The sequence below is a fragment of the Nicotiana tabacum genome, chromosome 1, assembly GCF_000715075.1.
Source record: "Nicotiana tabacum cultivar K326 chromosome 1, ASM71507v2, whole genome shotgun sequence".
Taxonomy (NCBI): Eukaryota; Viridiplantae; Streptophyta; class Magnoliopsida; order Solanales; family Solanaceae; genus Nicotiana; species Nicotiana tabacum.
Genome location: NC_134080.1, coordinates 2,720,412 through 2,740,642, shown reverse-complemented (window position 1 = coordinate 2,740,642; position 20,231 = coordinate 2,720,412). Strand labels below are relative to the sequence as shown.

At 40.4% G+C, this 20,231-nt stretch overlaps 1 protein-coding gene across 1 annotated transcript; it reads right to left on the bottom strand.

Annotated features, from left to right (window-relative positions):
• Nucleotides 1–19,080: 19,080 nt before the first annotated feature.
• Nucleotides 19,081–19,536, bottom strand: LOC142164649 (uncharacterized). Its single transcript, XM_075222867.1, has 2 exons — nt 19,296–19,536; nt 19,081–19,166 (listed from the first exon to the last, which is right to left on the bottom strand). Exons 1-2 carry the CDS (start codon nt 19,534–19,536, stop codon nt 19,081–19,083), a joined length of 327 nt encoding a protein of 108 aa, XP_075078968.1.
• Between the last annotated feature and the right edge of the window lie 695 nt (nt 19,537–20,231).

The following is a 20,231-nucleotide window of genomic DNA, read 5'->3' as shown; positions in this document are numbered from 1 at the left end:
TCCGTGGGAAGCATTTTTGAAAGATTTGACCGCACCTTGCTTTCGAGGTTGCCTATATATCCTTGTCTATAAAGGAATTAGGTCAGTGTAGTTCAGGAAGTTTCAGTAGCTGGGACTATCAGGAAGCTGTGATTTCACTGTTATTGCTGTTGCTACTGCTTGCTGAACCCCTTATTACACCAAGACAAAATAAAAGAGGCTAGACTAGACTTATGATTTATGAATTACAAGAATCTTGTCTATATCTTCAAACTTGATCTCGCAGTTTCTGATGCCTTGCTGACTTGTACTTTCCAGGTGAGTTTCCTTTGTTACTGATTTGAATTGCATTCTGAAGTGAATTCCTTTATTCTTTAGGTGGCGCCTGATTGCCAACATTTAAACTGTATTTCCTTGTTCTCCAGGCGGGCACCTGATTACCAAAACTTGAATTGTCTTCCCTTTGTTACCTTAACCTGTTTTCCCTTGAAACTTGTGTTGTCTTCCTTTGAACATTGTTGAGTTCCCTTTGTTCTCCAGGTGGGTGCCTGATTACAAACTTTTACACTGTTTTTCCTTGAGACTTGAACTATTTCCCTTTGTTCTCCAGGTGGGCTCCTGATTGTTGTCTTCCTTTGAACATTGTTGCTTTCCCTTTGTTCTCTAGGTGGGTGCCTAATTACCAATATTTGCACTGTTTTTCCTTGAGACTTGAATTATCTCCCTTTGTTCTCTAGGAGGGATCCTGATTGATGTCTTCCTTTGAACATTGCTGTTTTTTCTTTGTTCTCCAGGTGGGTGCCTGATTTTCAATACTTGAACTGTTTTTCCTCGAAACTTGAACTACTCCCTTTGTTCTCCAGGTGGGTGCCTGATTTCCGACACTTGAATTGCTTTCCCTTTGTTACCTTAACATGTTTTCCCTTGAAACTTGTGTTGTCTTCCTTTGAACATTGGTGCGTTCCCTTTGTTCTCCAGGTGGGTGCCTGATTACCAACGTTTGCACTGTTTTTCCTTGAGACTTGAACTATTTCCCTTTGTTCTCCAGGTGGGTTCCTGATTGTTATCTTCCTTTGAACATTGTTGCTTTACCTTTGTTCTCCATGTGGGTGCATGATTTTCAATACTTGAACTGTTTTTCCTCGAAACTTGAACTGCTCCCTCAGTTCTCCTGGTGGGTCCCTGATTTTTGACACTTGAATTGCTTTCCCTTTGTTCTTCAGGTGGGCGCCTGATTTCCAATACTTAAACTGCTATCCTTTTCTTCTTCAGGTGGGTGCCTAATTTCCAAAACTTCAACTGTTTTTCCTTGAAACTTGAACTGCTTCCCTTTGTTTTCCAGGCGGGCGTCTGATTTCCAATACTTGAATTGCTTTCCCTTTGTTCTCTAGGTGGGCGCCTGATTTCCAACACTTGAACTATTTTTTCTCAAAACTTGAACTGCTTCCCTTTGTTCTCCAGGCGAGCGCCTGATTTCCAACACGTGAACTTTTTTTCCTCGAAACTTGAACTGCTTCCCTTTGTTCTCTAGGTGGGCGCCTGATTTCCAACACTTAAATTGCTTTCCCTTGTTCTCCAGGTGGGCTCCTGATTTCCAATACTTCAACTGTATTCCTTACTCTCCAGGTGGGCGATTGATTGCCAAAACTTCTACTGTACTCCCTAAAACTTGAGTTGCTTCCCTTGACTTGACTCGTTTTTCCTTTGTTCTCCAGGTGGGCTCCTGATTGCTGAACTTGAACCGTTTTCCTTTGAAACTGCTTTCCCTTGAAACTTGAACTGTCTTACCTTGTTCTCCAGGTGGGTGCTTGATTGCTTGAACCTGAACTGCTTTCTATTCTTGAAACTCGTGTTGTTTTCCTTTGCTCTCCAGGTGAACGCCTGATTACAACAGAATAGACAAAACAAAGAAAAATGTCTGCCCCAGTTTGGTAGCTGGGCACATCTGTGAGTGTTAATAGAATCATATTACCCAAAAAATTTCAAAGAATTTAAAAATCATATCCCATTATCCAGGAGGGTCCTGAAAACTTCTAGTTAAATATCATCTTGAGAATGACAGCTTTAAAGCTACATTATATCTCCTAAAGGTATAACTTGCGCTAAATCTTATTATCTATGAAGGTCTTAAAACTAAATCCCATTATCCAAGAGGGTCCTAAAATTTTCCAATTGAGTCTCGTCCTAAGAATGAAAACTTCAAAACCAACTTATATTACCTCAAAGTAGAGCTTATGCTAGATCTTGTTACTCATGAATGTTTTGAATATTAACTAAGTCCCATTGTTGAGGAGGCTCCTAAGAATTTATGGTCGAACCTGTCCGGTACATGCTTTCCCCATGGAGGATTCCTGTGGATAAGCGAAATTTCTTTCCCCTGTTTTAATCAAAGAAAATTTTATCAGTTTAAATGTGGTGGTTAATTTGCGACATTCTTGCTAGAGGTGGCCCTTTCGCTGTCGTGCTTTGCTTTGACTGGCTGCCTTGAACTGGCCAAGAATTGTTTACCTTTCTGACTGGATTTTAACCGCAGGACCCTGAATGACCCAAGTGCTCTACATCCAAACCGTTGTTTTATATTTCTGACCCTTCTACCTGAACATCTATATCTCCCACAAGATTACTAAACCATTCGACCAATGGAACTTTCATTGATACGTTATTTCCCACTTTACATCATGCTATCTCTAGTATGTTTTGGCCGCACTTTGCTTTGTGCAATTTGGAAGTTGGTAGTAGGCTTTAAAATCTTTTCTTACTTTCTTAAATAAGGATGACATTGGAAAACCCTTAGAAAGATAAACCCAAGAGAAATAAAATGCAATTACTTCGAGGGTAAAGAAATAAAAAAGAGAACTTGAAATAGGATGACTGTTTGAGGGAGAAAAGGAAAAGAAACTTATCTGGGTGAAGTTGCTGGTACCAATGATCATGACATGCATTTTGGATTGATCAGCCTAGTCCATTCAGTCAATCCTTTTTCAATCTTCACACTTTTGGCCTGAGGTCCCCATAATCTGATTCCTTTGCAAAGTCAACAACCTTATTCGGCTTGCGGTACCTTGAAGGTTTTCACCAGCAAACCTCTCTCATTAATTCATCTCTCAACTCACTTTCGCCTTACGATGCCCGTGAGGGTTTTCACCAGTAAAACTCTCTCATTTTTCAATTTCTCTCAGCTTTCCATTGCCTTACGGTGCCCGAGAGGGTTTTTACCAATAAGACCCTCTCATTTTCATCCGCTCAGAATGGAGTGTTGCTCCTGATATGAATCACCTCTACTTGCTCGACTTGGCATCTCTCGAAGACTGATATGAACGTCTTTCTTTGGACCGTAATGTGAGCTTTTGGATAGGGTTAGGAAGAAAGGATATCAAAAGGCTCAAAATAACTTGAATGGGTTCAAAATGACAACTCTTAGAATCAGATTTCTTACAACAAAAACAACTTTCTGCCCCAGTTTCTTTGCTTGGGGACTTTTGGATTTTTATTTTGATGGGACCGAACCGTGAGGCTGCCTACGTATCCTTAAAAGGAATCAGGTCGAAAGTTGTTCATGACATAGGAATTGCTTGGTTGTTGTTACTTTTCTCTTTTCTCTTTCTTTCCCCCTTTTTTTTGCTTCTCTCTTTTTCTTCTTTTCATTCTTTTCTTTCTCTTTTTTTCCTTATCTTTTCCTCTTTTCCTTCTTTATTTACCTTTTATGTCCGTGTTTTTGAACTTTGCTACTGATTCCAAAAGAGGGGTATGAAAGAAAGTAAATAAGGCTTAAAGGGGTAACAAAGGGTAAAGTGTTTGGATAGTAGAATAAAATGTCTTCGTCATTCCAATCTTCAAAACATGCCAAGTACAAACAAACACAATTAAAACCAAAAAAATCATACATAATATCTTTTGACTGCATCAGAATTGATAGTCATATCTACACATTTGCTCTCTATATCTGTTAAATACAAAGCACCATTGGACAACACTCTAGTTGCGATGAACGACCCCTGCCAATTTGGGGCGAACATGCCTTTTGCTTCAGCATGATATGGAAGGATGCGTTTTAATACTTGATGAACCACTTCAAATTTTTGGGGACGCACCTTCTTATTGTATGCTCTTGCCATTCTCTTTTGATACAATTGACCATGACACACTGCTGCCAATCTTTTCTCATCAATCAAACTGAATTGCTCCAGACGGGTCTTGACCCACTTATCATCATCAATTTCGGCTTCGGCAACAATTTGAAGAGATGGAATTTCAAATTTTGTGGGTATCACCGCTTTAGTGCCATAGACCAACAAATAAGGAGTTACACCTACTGAAGTGCGAACAGTAGTACGATAACCCAACAGAGCAAAGGAAAACTTCTTATGCCATTGCCTGGAACCTTGCACCATTTTCTGAAGTATTTTCTTTATGTTTTTGTTGGCTGCCTAAACTACTTCATTCGCCTTGGGGCGGTATGGGGTGGAATTGCGATGCGTAATCTTAAACTATTGACACACTTCTTTCATCAGATGACTGTTAAGATTAGCACCATTATCTGTGATGATCACCTTTGGGATTCTGAACCTACAAATGATATTCGAGTGAACAAAATCAACCAATGCCTTCTTTGTCATAGATTTGAAAGTTTTAGCTTCAACCCACTTACTGAAAGAGTCAAGGGCCACCAGAATGAACCTGTGCCCATTAGATGTTGTTGGCTCGATTGGTCCGATGACATCCATACCCCAAGCAACAAAGGGCCATGGCGTGGACATTGTGTGTAATTCAGATGGTGGAGAATGAATCAAATCTCAGTGCATTTGGCACTGATGACACTTGCGCACAAAACTGATACAATCTCGCTCTATGGTGAGCCAATAATAACCTACTCGAAGAATTTTCTTTGCCAGAACATACCCACTCATATGCGGTCCGCAGACTCCGGAATGCATTTCGGTCATGATAGTCGTGGCTTGTCTAGCATCTATGCATCATAACAATCCAAGATCTGGAGTTCTTTTGTACAAAACCCCTCCACTAAAGAAAAATCCATTTGCCAAACGTCGAATTGTCCTTTTTTGATCCCATATGGCTTATACCAAATATACCCCCGACCTGATGTACTCCCTAATATTGTGGAACCAAGGTTCACCGTCAAGTTCTTCTTCCACCATGTTACAGTAAGCGTGTTGACCGCGGACCTGAATATGCAAAGGGTCAACATAAGCCTTATCTGGATGATGTAACATCGATGCTAGAGTAGCCAAAGCATCAACAACCTCATTGTGGATCCTAGGGATATGTCTGAACTCCACTAATCTTAACCGCTAATAGAGATCCTGCAGCCATTGCCGATACGGTATGAGTTTCAAATCTCGGGTCTCCCATTCTCCCTGAATCTGGTGCACTAACAGATCCGAGTCTCCCAAAACCAACACTTTTTGGACTCCCATGTCCACAGCTAACCTCAAACCCAACATGCACACTTTGTACTTGGCCATGTTGTAAGTGCAACAGAAATGAAGCTGAGCAGTGACAGGGTAGTGATGCCCTGTCTTAGAAATGAGTACAGCTTCTATCCCAACGCCTTTCATGTTAGCAGCCCCATCAAAGAAGAGTTTCCAACTGGGCTTTTCTTCCTTCTCGACCTCATCAATGTGCATCACCTCTTCATCAGGAAAATAAGTCTTCAAAGATTCATATTCTTCGTCCACCGGGTTCTCGGCCAAGTGATCGGCCAAAGCTTGGGATTTCATCGTCGTCCGAGTCATATATACTATGTCAAACTCTGTGAGCAAAATATGCCACTTTGCGAGCCGTCTTGTGGGCATGGGCTTCTGAAAGATATACTTTGGAGGATCTAAGCGAGAAATGAGGTAAGTAGTGTAGGATGACAAATAATGCTTCAACTTCTGTGCTACCCAAGTCAGGGTGCAACATATCCTTTCAAGGGGAGTATACGTAACCTCGTAAGATGTGAACTCTTGCTGAGATAGTAAATGACTTGCTCTTTCCTTCTAGTGATGTCATGATGACCCAACACATAGCCAAATGAGTTATCCAGGACTGTCAAATAAAGAATCAATGGACTCTCGGGTTCCGGCGAGACCAACACAGGTGGGTTTGACAAATACTCTTTGATCTTATCAAATGCCCTGGCACTCATCAGTTCATTTGACCACAGCATCCTTCTTTAGCAGCTTAAAGATGGGATCACAAGTTGTCGTGAGCTGAGCAATAAACCTGCTTATGTAGTTCAGCCTCCCTAGTAGACTCATCACCTCGGTCTTGTTCTTTGGCGGTGGCAAATTCTGGATAGCCTTGATCTTTGACGGATCCAGCTCAATGCCCCACCGACTGACTATGGTCCCAACAGCTTCCCTAATAGAACACCAAATGCGCACTTTACAGGATTGAGCTTGAGGTTGTACCTGCGAAGCCTCTGAAAAAACTTTCTCAAATCTCTAACGTGGTCAGACTGCTTCCTGGACTTTATGATCACATCATCCACGTAAACCTCGATCTCCCTTTGTATCATGTCATGAAATATGGTTGTCATTGCCCTCATGTAAGTTGCCCCAGCGTTTTTCAAACCGAATGGCATAATCCGATAGCAATATGTTCCCCACAGCGTGATGAATGCCGTCTTTTCCGCATCCTCCTCATCCATTAAGATTTGATGATATCCCGCATAGCAATATGTTCCCCACATCTCTTCCCTGATTTGTGGTTCAAGATGGACACTTATCTTAGTTTCTCTAACATTATCTAGATCCCCTAGATTGATTGCTTCCGTTTCATTCAGATTAGGCTTGGGTCTTTCTTCAAAATGACTTAGTTCCTTACTAATCTCTTCAAAGGCCTCATTCTCTTCATATTCTATTCATCATCACACTCTATTTCTTGGATTATTATTTCAGAATAAGATTGACTTTTAAGACTTGGCCGAAGATTCCTCATGCATGTCATGTCATTGAAACCAACATAAAAAGAATTGTACAAAGAAGAAAAGAAAAGAAAAATAAAACTATCAGGAGTGATGGAAAGGGAAATTGCATTTCATTAAAAATAAAGGATAACAGGGTTTGTACATCACCAAGCAAAAAATAAAAATTTGGGTCACAACCCTGGAATGACCCAGATAGAAAGGAAAACAAAAGACACTACGAAGACTCCTTTTGGGTAGGGAGAGGAGTAGCCTTCCAATTGTTAAGCTTTACATTCGGCCCGACGAACTACACATCTGTTTTGCTAGAACCTTCTCTAACTTCTACTATGTTCACACCATCAAACAACCTCTGGAACCTTTCAACTAACTCTTTATCAATGTCAACCACAGAACTTGGGACTGTCGTCACTGGGCGTTTCCTGGCACCAGGCTTGACAAAAGACTTGGAGAGACGAGAGATAGGCTTTGGAAGTGCCCATGCCTTCTGCCTTAACCTTCTAGCCCTTTTCACATCTGCCGCTGTGGGTTTGAATCCAAGACCGAAAGTCCCCAAGTTTTCAGGGAGGGACACTAGCTGTATGATACCCTGCAAGGATGCACCCAGACCTTTACCTGGCACAAAGCCATTTTTAGCATTTCAGAGGCCACCATGACGGATGTAGAGGCTATCTTTGGAGTTTGAACACATATCCCGTCTGGAACTTTCTCGACCGGCACTGTTTCAAACATTTCATAGACCCAAGGCCCTTTGTCATCTTCAGCCTCAATGAACAGGATAGAGGCATCACTGTGAGCAAACAAATTATCCTCACCATGCACGACGATCTCGTGTCTATCCCATTCGAACTTGACCATCTAATGTAGAGCAAGGTCGACCTAACAGCAAATTGTAAGAGACGGCAACGTCTAGTACCTGGAACTCCATGGTGAATTCCATCGGTCCTATTGTTAATTCAAGCACTATATTGCCAACCGAGTCTTTTCCTCCACCGTCAAAACCTCTGACGCATATGTTGTTCTTGTGAATCCTCTTATCATCAACTTTCAACTTGTTCATAGTAGAGAGAGGGCAGATGTTTGCCCTGGAACCATTGTCGACTAACACCCTGGTGACCACAGAATCTTCACATTTTACCATAAGATAGAGAGCTTTGTTGTGTTCAGTACCTTCCACAGGCAACTCGTTATCAGAGAAGGTGACCTTGTTTACCTCAAATATTTTGTGGGTGATCTTCTCCAGATGGGTTACTGAAATTTTGTCGTGGACATGAGCTTCGTTCAGAATTTTCATCAAGGCCCGACGATGCTTATCTGAGTAGATCAACAACGATAGCAAGGGAATCTTAGCAGGCGTTTTTCTCAGCTGCTCCGCGATGGAGTAATCTTGTACCTTCATTTTTCTCAGAAACTCCTCCGTCTCTTCTTCAGTGATTGCTTTCTTTCACTTCCTTTCCCTTATAGGTCACTATCACCCATTCATAGTTCCATGGGATAGCCTTGGTGCTGATTACGGGCAACTGGGTTACAGGCTTGATGATGACAGGATCCGTACAGGCACCCTCTACAATTATGATAGGCTTATTTGCCAACCCTGGCACAACCACTTTTGACTTTTCTTGTATTGCTATAACATCACTTGTGGATCATTTCTTAACTATCACAGATGGTTCACCGTTTGTCATGCTCAACTTGTTCACTGATCCTTCAACCATTGGTTTTTTTACTGGCTTGACCTCACTGGACCGAATCATCATGACGTACTGTGGAAGCTTCTTGGGCTCCCCCCTCTTGTGCACTATCTCGATCATGTTCGTTTCCTCATGAGTTGGCAATGGGTTCTGGTTTATGTTGGGTACCTCTGGAGTCTGGACTTCAATATGAATTATGTCGATGAGCTCTTGGATGGCATTTTTCAAGTGCCAGCACTTCTTTGTATCATGCCCCGGAGTACCAGAACAATATTCACAGTTCACGGAGTAATCAAGATTCTTTGGAGGAGGGTTTGGCAATTTCGACTCAATCGGCCTCAGCATATCCAACTGCCTCAATATATGGAATAAACTGGTATAAGACTCCCCTAACAGGGTGAAAGTTTTCTTTTGCTACAACCTCTCATTTTTAAATGTTGGATTGGTCCAGAAACCTAGGTCGACAGGGTTTTGGTAGGCTCGTGGGGGTGGGTAAGCATTTTATGGAGCTGGGTAGGTGTTTTGTGGGGTTGGGGCACGCCATTGTGAGTAGGAAGGAGGTTGAGTGTATGTCCGGGCGTGGTGGACAGAAATTTGAGGGTTTGGTGATGGGAAGTAGTGTGGGGTAGATTATATGGGGTTTGGGTGTAGGTTCGGTGATGGGGTCGAGGCTGGGTATAATGGTGTGACAAGCCCCTAGGTCCAAACCACGATCCTAAATCAACTGTTTCCATATCTTCTTTCTGATCACTCCTCCAATACCATTCTGAATGGCTTAGGAAGTTGCTTTGATAGCCGAGTAGCTCATGATTTTGCTTGATTTAAACCCTTCTTTCACCATGCCACCCATCTTCACTACCTCGTTGAAAGACTTGCCTATGGCCGATATCAGATGGCCAAAATAAGTAGGCTCTAGAGCCTGCAGAAAGTACTCCACCATTTTGTTCTCCTCCATTGGGGGGTTAACTCTTGCTGCTTGTTCTCTCCAGCAAAAACCGTATTCCTTGAAACTTTCACTAGGCTTCTTCTCGTTCTTAGTCAAAGACAAACAATCTGGAACAATATTGATGTTGTATTAGAGATGACGAGCGAATGCTTGGGACAAATCATCCCAGGTATACCATCTGTCGTGATCCTGACGAGTGTAACACTCCAATGCCGTGCCACTCAGACTCTTGGATAAAGTACGCCATCAACAACTCATCTTTCCTGCCAGCTCCTCTCATTTTACTACAGAATCCCCTCAAATGGGCCACCGGGTCTCCGTGCCCGTTATATTGATCAAATTTAGGCATCTTGACTCCCACCGGCAACTCAACATCGGGAAATAGACACAAATCCTTGTAGGCTACGCTTACCTAACCTCCTAATCCCTGTATGTTTCTGAATGACTGTTCCAGACTTCTAACCTTCCTCAACATCTCCTCCTGTTCTGGGTTTTTAGGTGGTTTCTCAGTCTCAATTGGGAGTTCGAAACGAGGAGTGTAGGAGTAATGTTCTAGGTGCTTGGAAGTAGGCTCCAAGGGATAGTATTGGTTATCTTGGGTCTGGAATAAGGGCTCACTGGAGGATCGATGGAGTGTAGCGGGTAGTGGTGCCACGAAAATAGGGGTGGCTGGCAGAGGTGGTTATGGGATTGGTTTGGGTGGTGGTGCTTGTGGGGTTTGGAAAGTGGTGCCTTGGTAGTGGTGGTAAATGGGGAAACCTAGAGATGAATCAACAGTGGGAGGTTCATGGTATTGAGCTAGCGGCAGAACGAAAGTAGGGTTGGCGGGGTATGATGGTGGTGGATGCCCTTTCATCCATACCTGGTACATCTCTGTAATCTGGTGTTTCAACTTATGTAACTCCTCTTTCAGATTAACATCAAACTCTTCTCCCTCCCTTTATGGGTCAATAACACTTGCATCTAGTTTTTGGTTAGCCACGATCAACTTGTCTTTGGACCTGGTGTTGTACGGGTGAGTTGCCAGAATGTCAAACAAACTAACCATCTGCCTGAACTTGATGACAACAATAAATTTGTTAGCGATTAGAGCTTAACAGATAGACAACCGCACGTTGGAGATGCAATGCACCTAAGCAGTTAACCATTTCTATTATGTATTTGAACGACCGCTTGCGTCATCCCGACTTTCACTAATTTCCAATTTCTTTTTCTCTCCTTTTTTCCTTCCTGCTTTCCTTTGCTTGATTCTCGCTTTTGTTCTCTTATTCTCTCATTTTTACTCTCTTGTTTTTTTATAATTTTCTTATTTTCCTCTCTCTTTTTTCATTTCACGGTTATGATCGAATCCTATGGGGATTGCCTACATATCATGATGCCACATGAATCAGACCAAGCGTAGTTCTGGGAATATGTGCAAAATAAATAATAAGATAAAAAAATATTTTTTGGGGTTTTAAAATTTCATAAAACAAAATAAAATAAAACATCTTGATTACGACAACTTCCCCTACAGATTTAAATATAAGGACTAACAGACTCGATGAGTGAACCAACAACTTCAAAAGAAAACTGAAAATATAGACTCAAAATGAACTAACAAACTGACAATACAGACTCGAAAATAAACTAACACAAATAGACTCGAACAAACAAAGTCAAGAATACATAAGTGTTTAAACTGCTGCTCCAGTTGGCCTTGTTGCGGGCCTTTGAGCCATGTCTTCTTGGAGGCAAAACAAGTCATCCATGATCTGTCGGACAAAAATCATAACTGAAGCGAAGAACATGGACCTGGTCATGTCTTCACACTCGTTGCATTTCATCACAATGTAGTCCGCAATTCTCCTAACCCTTTCCTTGATAATACCCTTCTCATGTAGCAACCGTCTGATCTGCTGAGATCTGGCACCCAAAACCTATTTGGAGGCATGGTTTTGCTCTTGAAGCCGCTGAAGGTCTTTCTCTAGTTGTGCCATTAGGGAATAACAGTGCTCCCTTTCTGCTTTGAAGTTTCTCGCCTGCTTGGCCATTTCATTTTCAAGGACATTGACTTTTTCTTTATACTCACCATTCCCTTGTCATACTTCTCCTTCAGTTGCCGAACGAAATTGGCTCGTCCCTCCACATTCTTAGCTAACTTGGCTCGGGCATTTGCTAGCTTCGCTTCAGTCTTTTGCAAATAATCCTCATAGTCACACACTTTTTGCGTAAGGTTGTAGATGAGCTTTTCATCTTTTTTGCTCCTGCCCGGGTTCTCAACTGCTATTCTCATTTTTCAAACTCGGGCTCGAAGAGCTTCATTCTCTTGGGACAACTTTCTTCTCTCACCTTCGGCTTCTTGTGCTTAGAGATCATTGTTGAATTCCATGTTTCTCAGCTTCTCTTTCAAGGTGTGAATCTCGGCTTGATATTTCTTTTCCCTTTCTCCCCAGGCCAACCTTTTTTGGATTTTGTCGTCAAAAGCTTGAACATGAGGTCTCTTGGCAGGCCTCTCGGGCGCAGGCTCAGGCTCAAGATCGTTATTTACACAAGACCTTTTCTCAAACCATGCGGCATAATTTAGATCCACTTCCCCATATGCAACATCTGGTACCTGGGTGCTATTTTTAAAATACCGGCAACCATTCCAATCCTACTAAACCGGAGCTTCGGGCAATGCAATTTCTGGATGCAGCTCAATGACCTGGGTGGTTAGATCTTCATGTTCAGGCACCACATGATATCTCCCTAACTGCCTTAATACCCTCTGTGCTGCATATGGCTAATACTCCTCACACCCATCAACCTCAGGTAACCCTTGGTAGCCGTCATGTATATGGCTACTGTCATCGGGAGCCATCCAATAGTCTACTCGACCTGACTTGCTTTGAGAGCTTTCAAGTGAGAGACCCAGGCTTCAAACCCTTCTGGCACGTTGTAGTTCTTTACCTTTTCCTCGTAACTTGTAATGAAGTTATTCGGGCTCGAACCATAACTCATGAATTTGGGTGATGGCGAAGATGCTCGATCAACCACATTTGTAGAAGAATATTGCAACCTTCAAAGAATTGAGCCCCAACTTTGCATAAAGTCAATGCTCGATAAATGTCCGCCAGCACTAACGGGACAAGCGTATGATCTTCCTTAGTAGTGAAGATTTGTGCAATTCTGACCACATGAGTATCCACTGTCCCTTTCTCATTTGGAAAAACCATGATCCCCAAAAACACCACAATAAAAGCGAACCGATGGTGAATTTGTCAAAGGACCTTATCTTGTTTTTTGATCAAACCCTTTTCATATGTTTCTAACCCAGCTGAATGCCCAAACCTGAAGTAAAAGAAGTAGAAAGAACAGCACACTTTGCTTACATGGGCCTTCTTCATCTGTTTACTAATATTTATGAGGTCAAAGAACTTGTGCACCGAAGGAGCCCTCGGAAATATAAGTTGTTGCTTCCTCAAATCCCAGCCAAACTCAATGTACCCAGCCATTTCCTCCAAACTAGGGGTGATCTCAAAGTCCGAGAAATGAAAAACATTGTGGACAGAGTCCCAAAAAGTTACCAAAGCCTTGATTAAATCTTCTCGCGGTTTGATTTCCAAAACGTTTATAAGGGCACCCAACTGTTTTTTCACCTACTTCTGACCATCTTCATCTAGATCATTCCACCACATACGCAACTGCAACTAAGCCTGTTTTCTGACCACTTCTGACGGGTTCTGGTCGGTGTTCATTTGTGACAGGTCCTGGACAGTATTCATTTGTACTTGTGGAGGGTTAAGGTTAGGGTTGACTCTAGTGGACCTTTTTTGTAAAACAGGTTTTCCAATTTCTACAAGAAAAATCAATGGACCATGATTCCTTCCCCTATATGCTAATTTTAGCAAAAATGACAGTTTTGCAAATGTAGCCCCTTCCCAATTCCAAATGAATTTTGAGGCTAGGGAGGACTACTAATATGGGAAAAATTACACTTCACCGACAGACTTGTCCGTTCTTTTACGAAAATAGCCCTTCGACAACTGAAGTTACTCTAAGGCTATCTCGTCAAGAACGGTTTAAGACATTACCGATGCTGGATCGGCTTATTTTGACCAAAACTCCTAACTACATTTATTTGACCATTGACTCTCTCTTTTTTCTTTTTTCAAAAATAAGGCCGAACCTTATGTAGGTTGCCTATGTATTCCACATCCGGTGAGAATCAGACCTGCATAGTTTGGTCAGTTTTGACACACTTGAAAAGAACACATTATTGACTTATTTTGAAATGACTCTCTTTCTTTTCCTCTTTTTTTGAAAATTTTTGGCAGAGTTTCGGGACATTTCAAATATCAAGGATTTTTCAGAACCGGGTATTATTTCCTTCCCTACATCACTCTTGGTTTTTCTCTTGCTTTATTTTTCCTAGCCGGTCAGCATGCAAGCCGATACAAATAAATGTTCGCATAGCATACAGGATGCATCAGGATGGTTTGTCATTTTGGGTCAACATGTCCTAGACAGACCCAACCCCTGTGTTGAGTCCCCTAAGTCAAATGCACATAATGCAAACAAGCATTCCTACTAGGGATCCGACATGAGGATATGTTTCTCTAGGTTTAAATCTTGGGGTTTTGTTCTAGACTTGGGTTGCCCGAGCGGACAACTGGGGCCGAAGAGGGGGCGACGTACCAGGAGCACTAAAGTCTATTCGGCCTTGCCGCTAGCCTAGCCTCGTTATATTTGGTATAATTTTTATAAAAAAAGTGGGTCACGTGAACGTGTGCACCATTTTCAGAAGACTTAGAGCGGTGGCGTGAGAAGACAGTTATATACAATTCAAACAATATTAAAGCGGTAAACAGATAGCATTTAGCACAAAAGGTTCATAGAATACAGTAATATTAACAATGAATAAAGCCAAGTAAAAATCATTTTAACAAGCTCGAATTCTTGAACCCTGAACCAGAGGTTCTGGTTTCGTTCTCCAACAGAGTCGCCAAAGCTGTCACACCTCCTTTTTACTACCCTACAGGAGTATAAGGGAGTTTATCCAATTTAAGTGACAATCGAAACGGGATTATTTATTAGATTCAGAGTCGCCACTTGCGATAGTTTATGGTATCCCAAGTCACCGGTTTAAAATCCCGAATCGAGAAAGTTTACTCTTTTACGGTCTACGAACACAAAAATTCGGGTAAGGAATTCTGTTAGCCTGGGAGAAAGTGTTAGGTATTCCCAAGTTCCGTGGTTCTAGCGTGGTCGCTTTGATCACACTTGGCTTATTAAATTCTAATTACTCAATTTTAGAACCAATGTGCATTTGCCTCTTGTAATTAGGAAATTATCTTGAAACGGGTAATGCGTACGTATACCCATTTATTTGGCGGGTCAAAAATCATGTCACGTGAATGTGTCCACGATAAGTAACATTTTATTATTATTAAAAAAGTTTGGCCAAAGTTGCGCGAACGCATACTCCAGTTTTGTTTTTAGAAATCGTAATCATGTCACGCGAACGTGCCCACAATCACAATGATATATTAAACGGGCCTAACGCAACTATTAGCACTTGTCATTTTTACATCTAAGTTAATACGAGGGCCATGATGATTTAAATATGGATGACACACCTCGGTCTATTTTTAAAGAACTATATTTAATTAAAGAGGACTATAACAAATTTAATATTGTTGCGAAAGTTTGGACGAAGTTGCGCGAACGCATACTCCGAATTGATTTTTAGAATCGTAATCATGTCACGCGAATGTGTACATAATCACAATTGTATTTTAAACGTGCCTGAAGACTTTTCTACGGATATTTATTCTAATATCTAATCATAGTATTTGTGAGGGCCATAGATGTTTTAATTAAATGGCACAGCTCAATCTATTTGTGAAGGACAATACTTAATTAAAAAGGCCCAAGACGTTAAACATACTCTAAATTTAGATTCAAATTACCCTTACTAGTTATAAGCCCATGTTTGATAATACCAGGTACTTTAATCACTGAAAAGGGTTTGGGCCAGCGATGAGCCCAATTATTTCGACGCCTGGCTTCCAGATAAGCCCAATACATTTTCTCGCCGGGGGCCAACTTGAAGTTGCGTGATTTACTTGACTCGAGTTTCTGGGCTCAAAGCCTAAGCGTTCGAGATCATACTCATGGCCTTATTTGGGCCACCCACGAATTTGGCCCAATTCACTTTATATGCACACATCAACGTTAACTACATGAATTGACATTTGGGCACAAAATCAACTTAACAATTATATAACATAGCAATCTAAGGAAACATTAAGACCCAAATCATGTTGAACTATTGTTAAATCAACAAACTAAGAACTTGATCGAATATCCGATACTAGCTTACCACAACATGATTTTCAAAGAAAGACTAAAATTCAATCAGGAAATGATTTAAAAAGTTCATGACTTCATATGTTAAACAAGGACAGATTTTCCAGGCAAGTTAAACTCATCTAATCTGATTCGAACTTATAATAAAACTTCCACAGGTTCAACAAGACTAAAAATAAACTCAAAGAAATGATGTAAGTACATACTCAATAATCCCCTCCATATGGTAACTCAACAGTAAAATGGAGGTTCACGCCTCAACCATTAAACACAATCACAGAAGAGATAAAGATGAAGAGATGGGCCTTAATTACATGAATCATATACAAGTCTCTATCTATTAGGAACCACACACCATCTAAATCAAATCCCACATAATATTAGCTAGACAAAGAAAGAGTTACATGAATTAATTAAAAACATGAGAGCTACTTTATTGAAATAACACAGCTATATCAACCTAAATCGTTCACATCTTCTGCTGCTCAAAGTTTCAGAGTAGTACCTGAATACAGCAATCAACAACAAAAGAAAATGTGTTTAGGATCAACAAAAGTGAGAGATTCAGCAGCAGCAGCAGCAGTATGTCAACACTTCAACACATCAATTTCAACTTCCTTAGACCCAAATGAACCAGAACTTTTTTGTGTATTTTCAGAGTATGAATGGCCGCTCAAAATGAAAGGAAAGAGGTTTTTATATAGGCATGCCTAAGGCAGCCCTAGCCTAGCTAACCATTTCCCCTTTACCCCTTGAATTCTTGGTTGTTTTACCCCTTTTAACCCTTCAAAATATCTGAAACCCCCCTTCTTTTAACAAACCAACTCTAAACTTATCCTCTAGAAGCTTCCTCCCAACAGAAAATGATTCCCTACCCTCAAATACCTAAAACATCCTTGACACCCTTGCAATTTATATTCAAGAAATCAACATGGGTCAAATTTGACCCCAAGACCCCAAACCAAAAACTTGGGCTTGTCTGGCCCAACGGGACTGAACCAATCAACCCAAAAGAAAACTTAGGCATCAAAATCTGAGTGTTAACCTTAAGACTTACTGATTTCAATTAAACAAACGATATTAAATTAATTAAAGCAAATTGTGGCTGACCTTGAACTAAGACATGTTGAAAATGTATCAATGATTAACTAATTCGAACAAACTGGATAACAACAACTAATCAGGGCAAATAAATAACACAAACAAATTCAGATGAACAACTTTAAAATTGAAAGAAAAAACCATAAAACAAACGGAACAAAAGCAAACCATAGAAAATCAAAGAGAATAAATGACGAATTGGCTAAGTCCAAACATTATTCCTTCATTACTTTTTTCGGCCAGAAGAAGAGGAACATGAAGAAACTGATTAAAGAAATGTGGAAGAAAAGGAAAGAAAATAGAAGGAGAATCACAGAAATGGGTAGAGGGAAAAAGAAGAGAAAATACCTAGTGATTAACTTGAAGAAACTCCGGCTTCTTCGATTCAAACCCAAAACTAATGTTAGTCGCATGTTCTTTGTCAAGAACAAACGACCAACATCAATTTCACATTAAATCAGCCCTGGTACTTAAAGGCTTGACTCTTAACTTTGCACACTACAGATCTAAAGTCAGGGTAAATTTGGGGCTTTAACGTTTCGGGGTATTGATTTTAGATCTAAAATTCGAGAAGATTGAGAGGGATTCGAGGGACAGGGTTAGGTATTGTGAGAGAGGAGGTTACAGGGATTCTAGGGTGTAATTTTGGGGCAGATTAGGGCTACGCCGCCGGCGGAGATAGTGGAGAACTTTAGGGTGGCGCTAGGGTTTTCAGTCTCTGAGCATAGAGACGAGGAATGAAGGGGGAGTGTAATGGGGGGGCTTTGGTTCCGACACTTAAATACCGACGGGAGCCTTAGTTCCCAACCATTTGATCAATGGAGGTCAATGGTTGGGATTCTAAAGGGGGAAACGGTGTCGTTCTATTAACGGAGGGGAAACCGAACCGGGTTGGGGCAGGGGATTTGGACGGGTTAGCGAGAATTGGGCCAGGGATTGTTTGGGTCTAAGGAATTGGGCCGCAATTAAACAACCCCCTTTTCTTTAATTCTCTTTTCTTTCGTTTTCTTTTTTTTTTTTTTTGTTCAATTTTTTCTTTTCCTATTTTAATTAATTAAAACTTAAATTAAAACTCCTAAAAATAATTAATCTGAAAAAAGGCTAAGCTAACCAACTATTAAAATATTTATAAAAATTAATTACTCCTAAATTAAAAAGAAAATTACAAATTTAAAATTAAAAGGCTAAAAATGCAAAGGTAAACCAGTTTTTTTTTATTTTCACTTTTTAACTAAAGCAACTAATTTACTAATTAACCTAAAAATGTAAAAAAATAAATCCTAAATGCAATGCAGGGTATTTTTTGGTATTTTTTATGATTTAAATAAAACTTAAACATGCACAGAAATGCAAACAATTAGCATCAATTTCTACAAAATCCTATAAAATTGCAAAAAATGAAAAAAAAAATGGTTTTGTTATATTTTCTGGGAGTAATTCCTATAGGCAAAAATTACGTGCTTACACTTCCAATATCTAGCCCTAATTCTTCTTAAAGTCTTTGTCCAAAGCTTTGTTCTTCTTCCTCTCTTTTCTTCTTTTCTCTTTCTTCCCTTCTCTGTTTCTATTTTTTTTTTCTCGTTTTCTTGAAGCAGAATGCTTCGTCCCTTTTCCCCTTGCCCTTTTTTTCAATTTGGCAGATTTGCCTAACCTTTGTGACTTATGTTGTGACTTATGTCACATTAATGGGCTAAGCCCACTTGTATTCTTTCTTTTCTTTTTTTTGGTTTCTTTTATTTAGTTTCATTGTTTGTTTGTTTTTTGTAGTAGTTTCTTATTATTATTATTATTATTATTATTATTATTATTATTATTATTATTATTATTATTATTATTATTTGCAAATGACCAAGACACCCTTACTAAAAATATAGGGTATTACATCCTCCCCACCTTATGAAATTCGGTCCCCGAATTTAGTTTAAGTATATACCTGTAGACTGAAACAAATGGGGATACTTCGCTTTCATATCTTTTTCTAGTTCCCAAGTAGCTTCTTCTACTGTATGATTTCGCCATAAGACTTTTACGAACTCAATTTCTTTTGACCGTAGCTTTCTTACTTTCCTATCAACAATAGCCATCGGTTCCTCCTTGTAAGACTACTTCTCATCAAGCGGTATAGCAGGTGCTTCAATCACCTGAGATGAGTTTGATATACATTTTCTTAGCATTGAGACGTGAAACACTAGATGAATAAAGGACAACTCAGGAGGAAGTGTCAAACGATAAGCCACCGCTCCCACTCGGTCTGGTATTTTATACGGTCCTATAAACCTGGGGCTCAACTTGCCTCTTTTCCCAAACTGCATCACACCTTTCATAGGGGAGACTTGTAGGAACACTTTGTCCCCAATTGTGAACACTAAATCTCTTTTTCTCTTATCAGCATAAAACTTTTGTATACTTTTAGCTACAAGCAATCTCTGTCTAATCAACTGGACCTTCTCCATAGCTTCTTGTACTAGGTCAGATCCCAATAAGTTAGTCTCACCAGCTTTAAACCATCCGATAGGAGAACGACATCTTCTACTATACAATGCTCCATACGGTGCCATTTGAATACTGGATTAGAAGCTATTGTTTTAAGCAAATGCAGCTAACGGTAGATAAGTGTCCCAACTACCTTCAAACTCAAGAATGCAAGCTCTCAACATATCCTCCAAGATCTGAATAGTACGTTCAGACTGCATGTCTGTCTGTAGATGAAATGCAGTACTAAGATCAACTCGTGTACCCAATGCTTCTTGAAAAGATTTCTAAAAGCGTGAAGTGAACTTTGATCCTCTATCAGAGATGATGGATACTGGAACTCCATGAAGTCGGACAATTTCGTTCATAAATATCTATGCATACCTGACTCTACCATATGTAGTCTTCACCGGAAAAAAGTGTGCTGATTTCATCAGTCGATCTACAATCACCCATACCGAGTCATAACCTCTAAGGGTTCGTGGTAGTCTGGTGACAAAATCCATAGTAATTCTTCCCATTTGCACTCTAGAATCTCAATTTGTTGTAGTAGTCCTGCGGGTCGCTGATGCTCAGCCTTGACCTGCTGACAAGTCAAACAACTAGAAACAAAGTTAGCAACATCTTTCTTCATACCTTCCCACCAATAAAATTGCTTCAGGTTAGGGTACATTTTTGTGGATCCAGGATGTATAGTGTATTTAGTGTTGTGAGCTTCTTTAAGAATAGCATGTCTTAACCCATCTACGTCTGCTACACATAGCTTGTCACCCATTCGAAG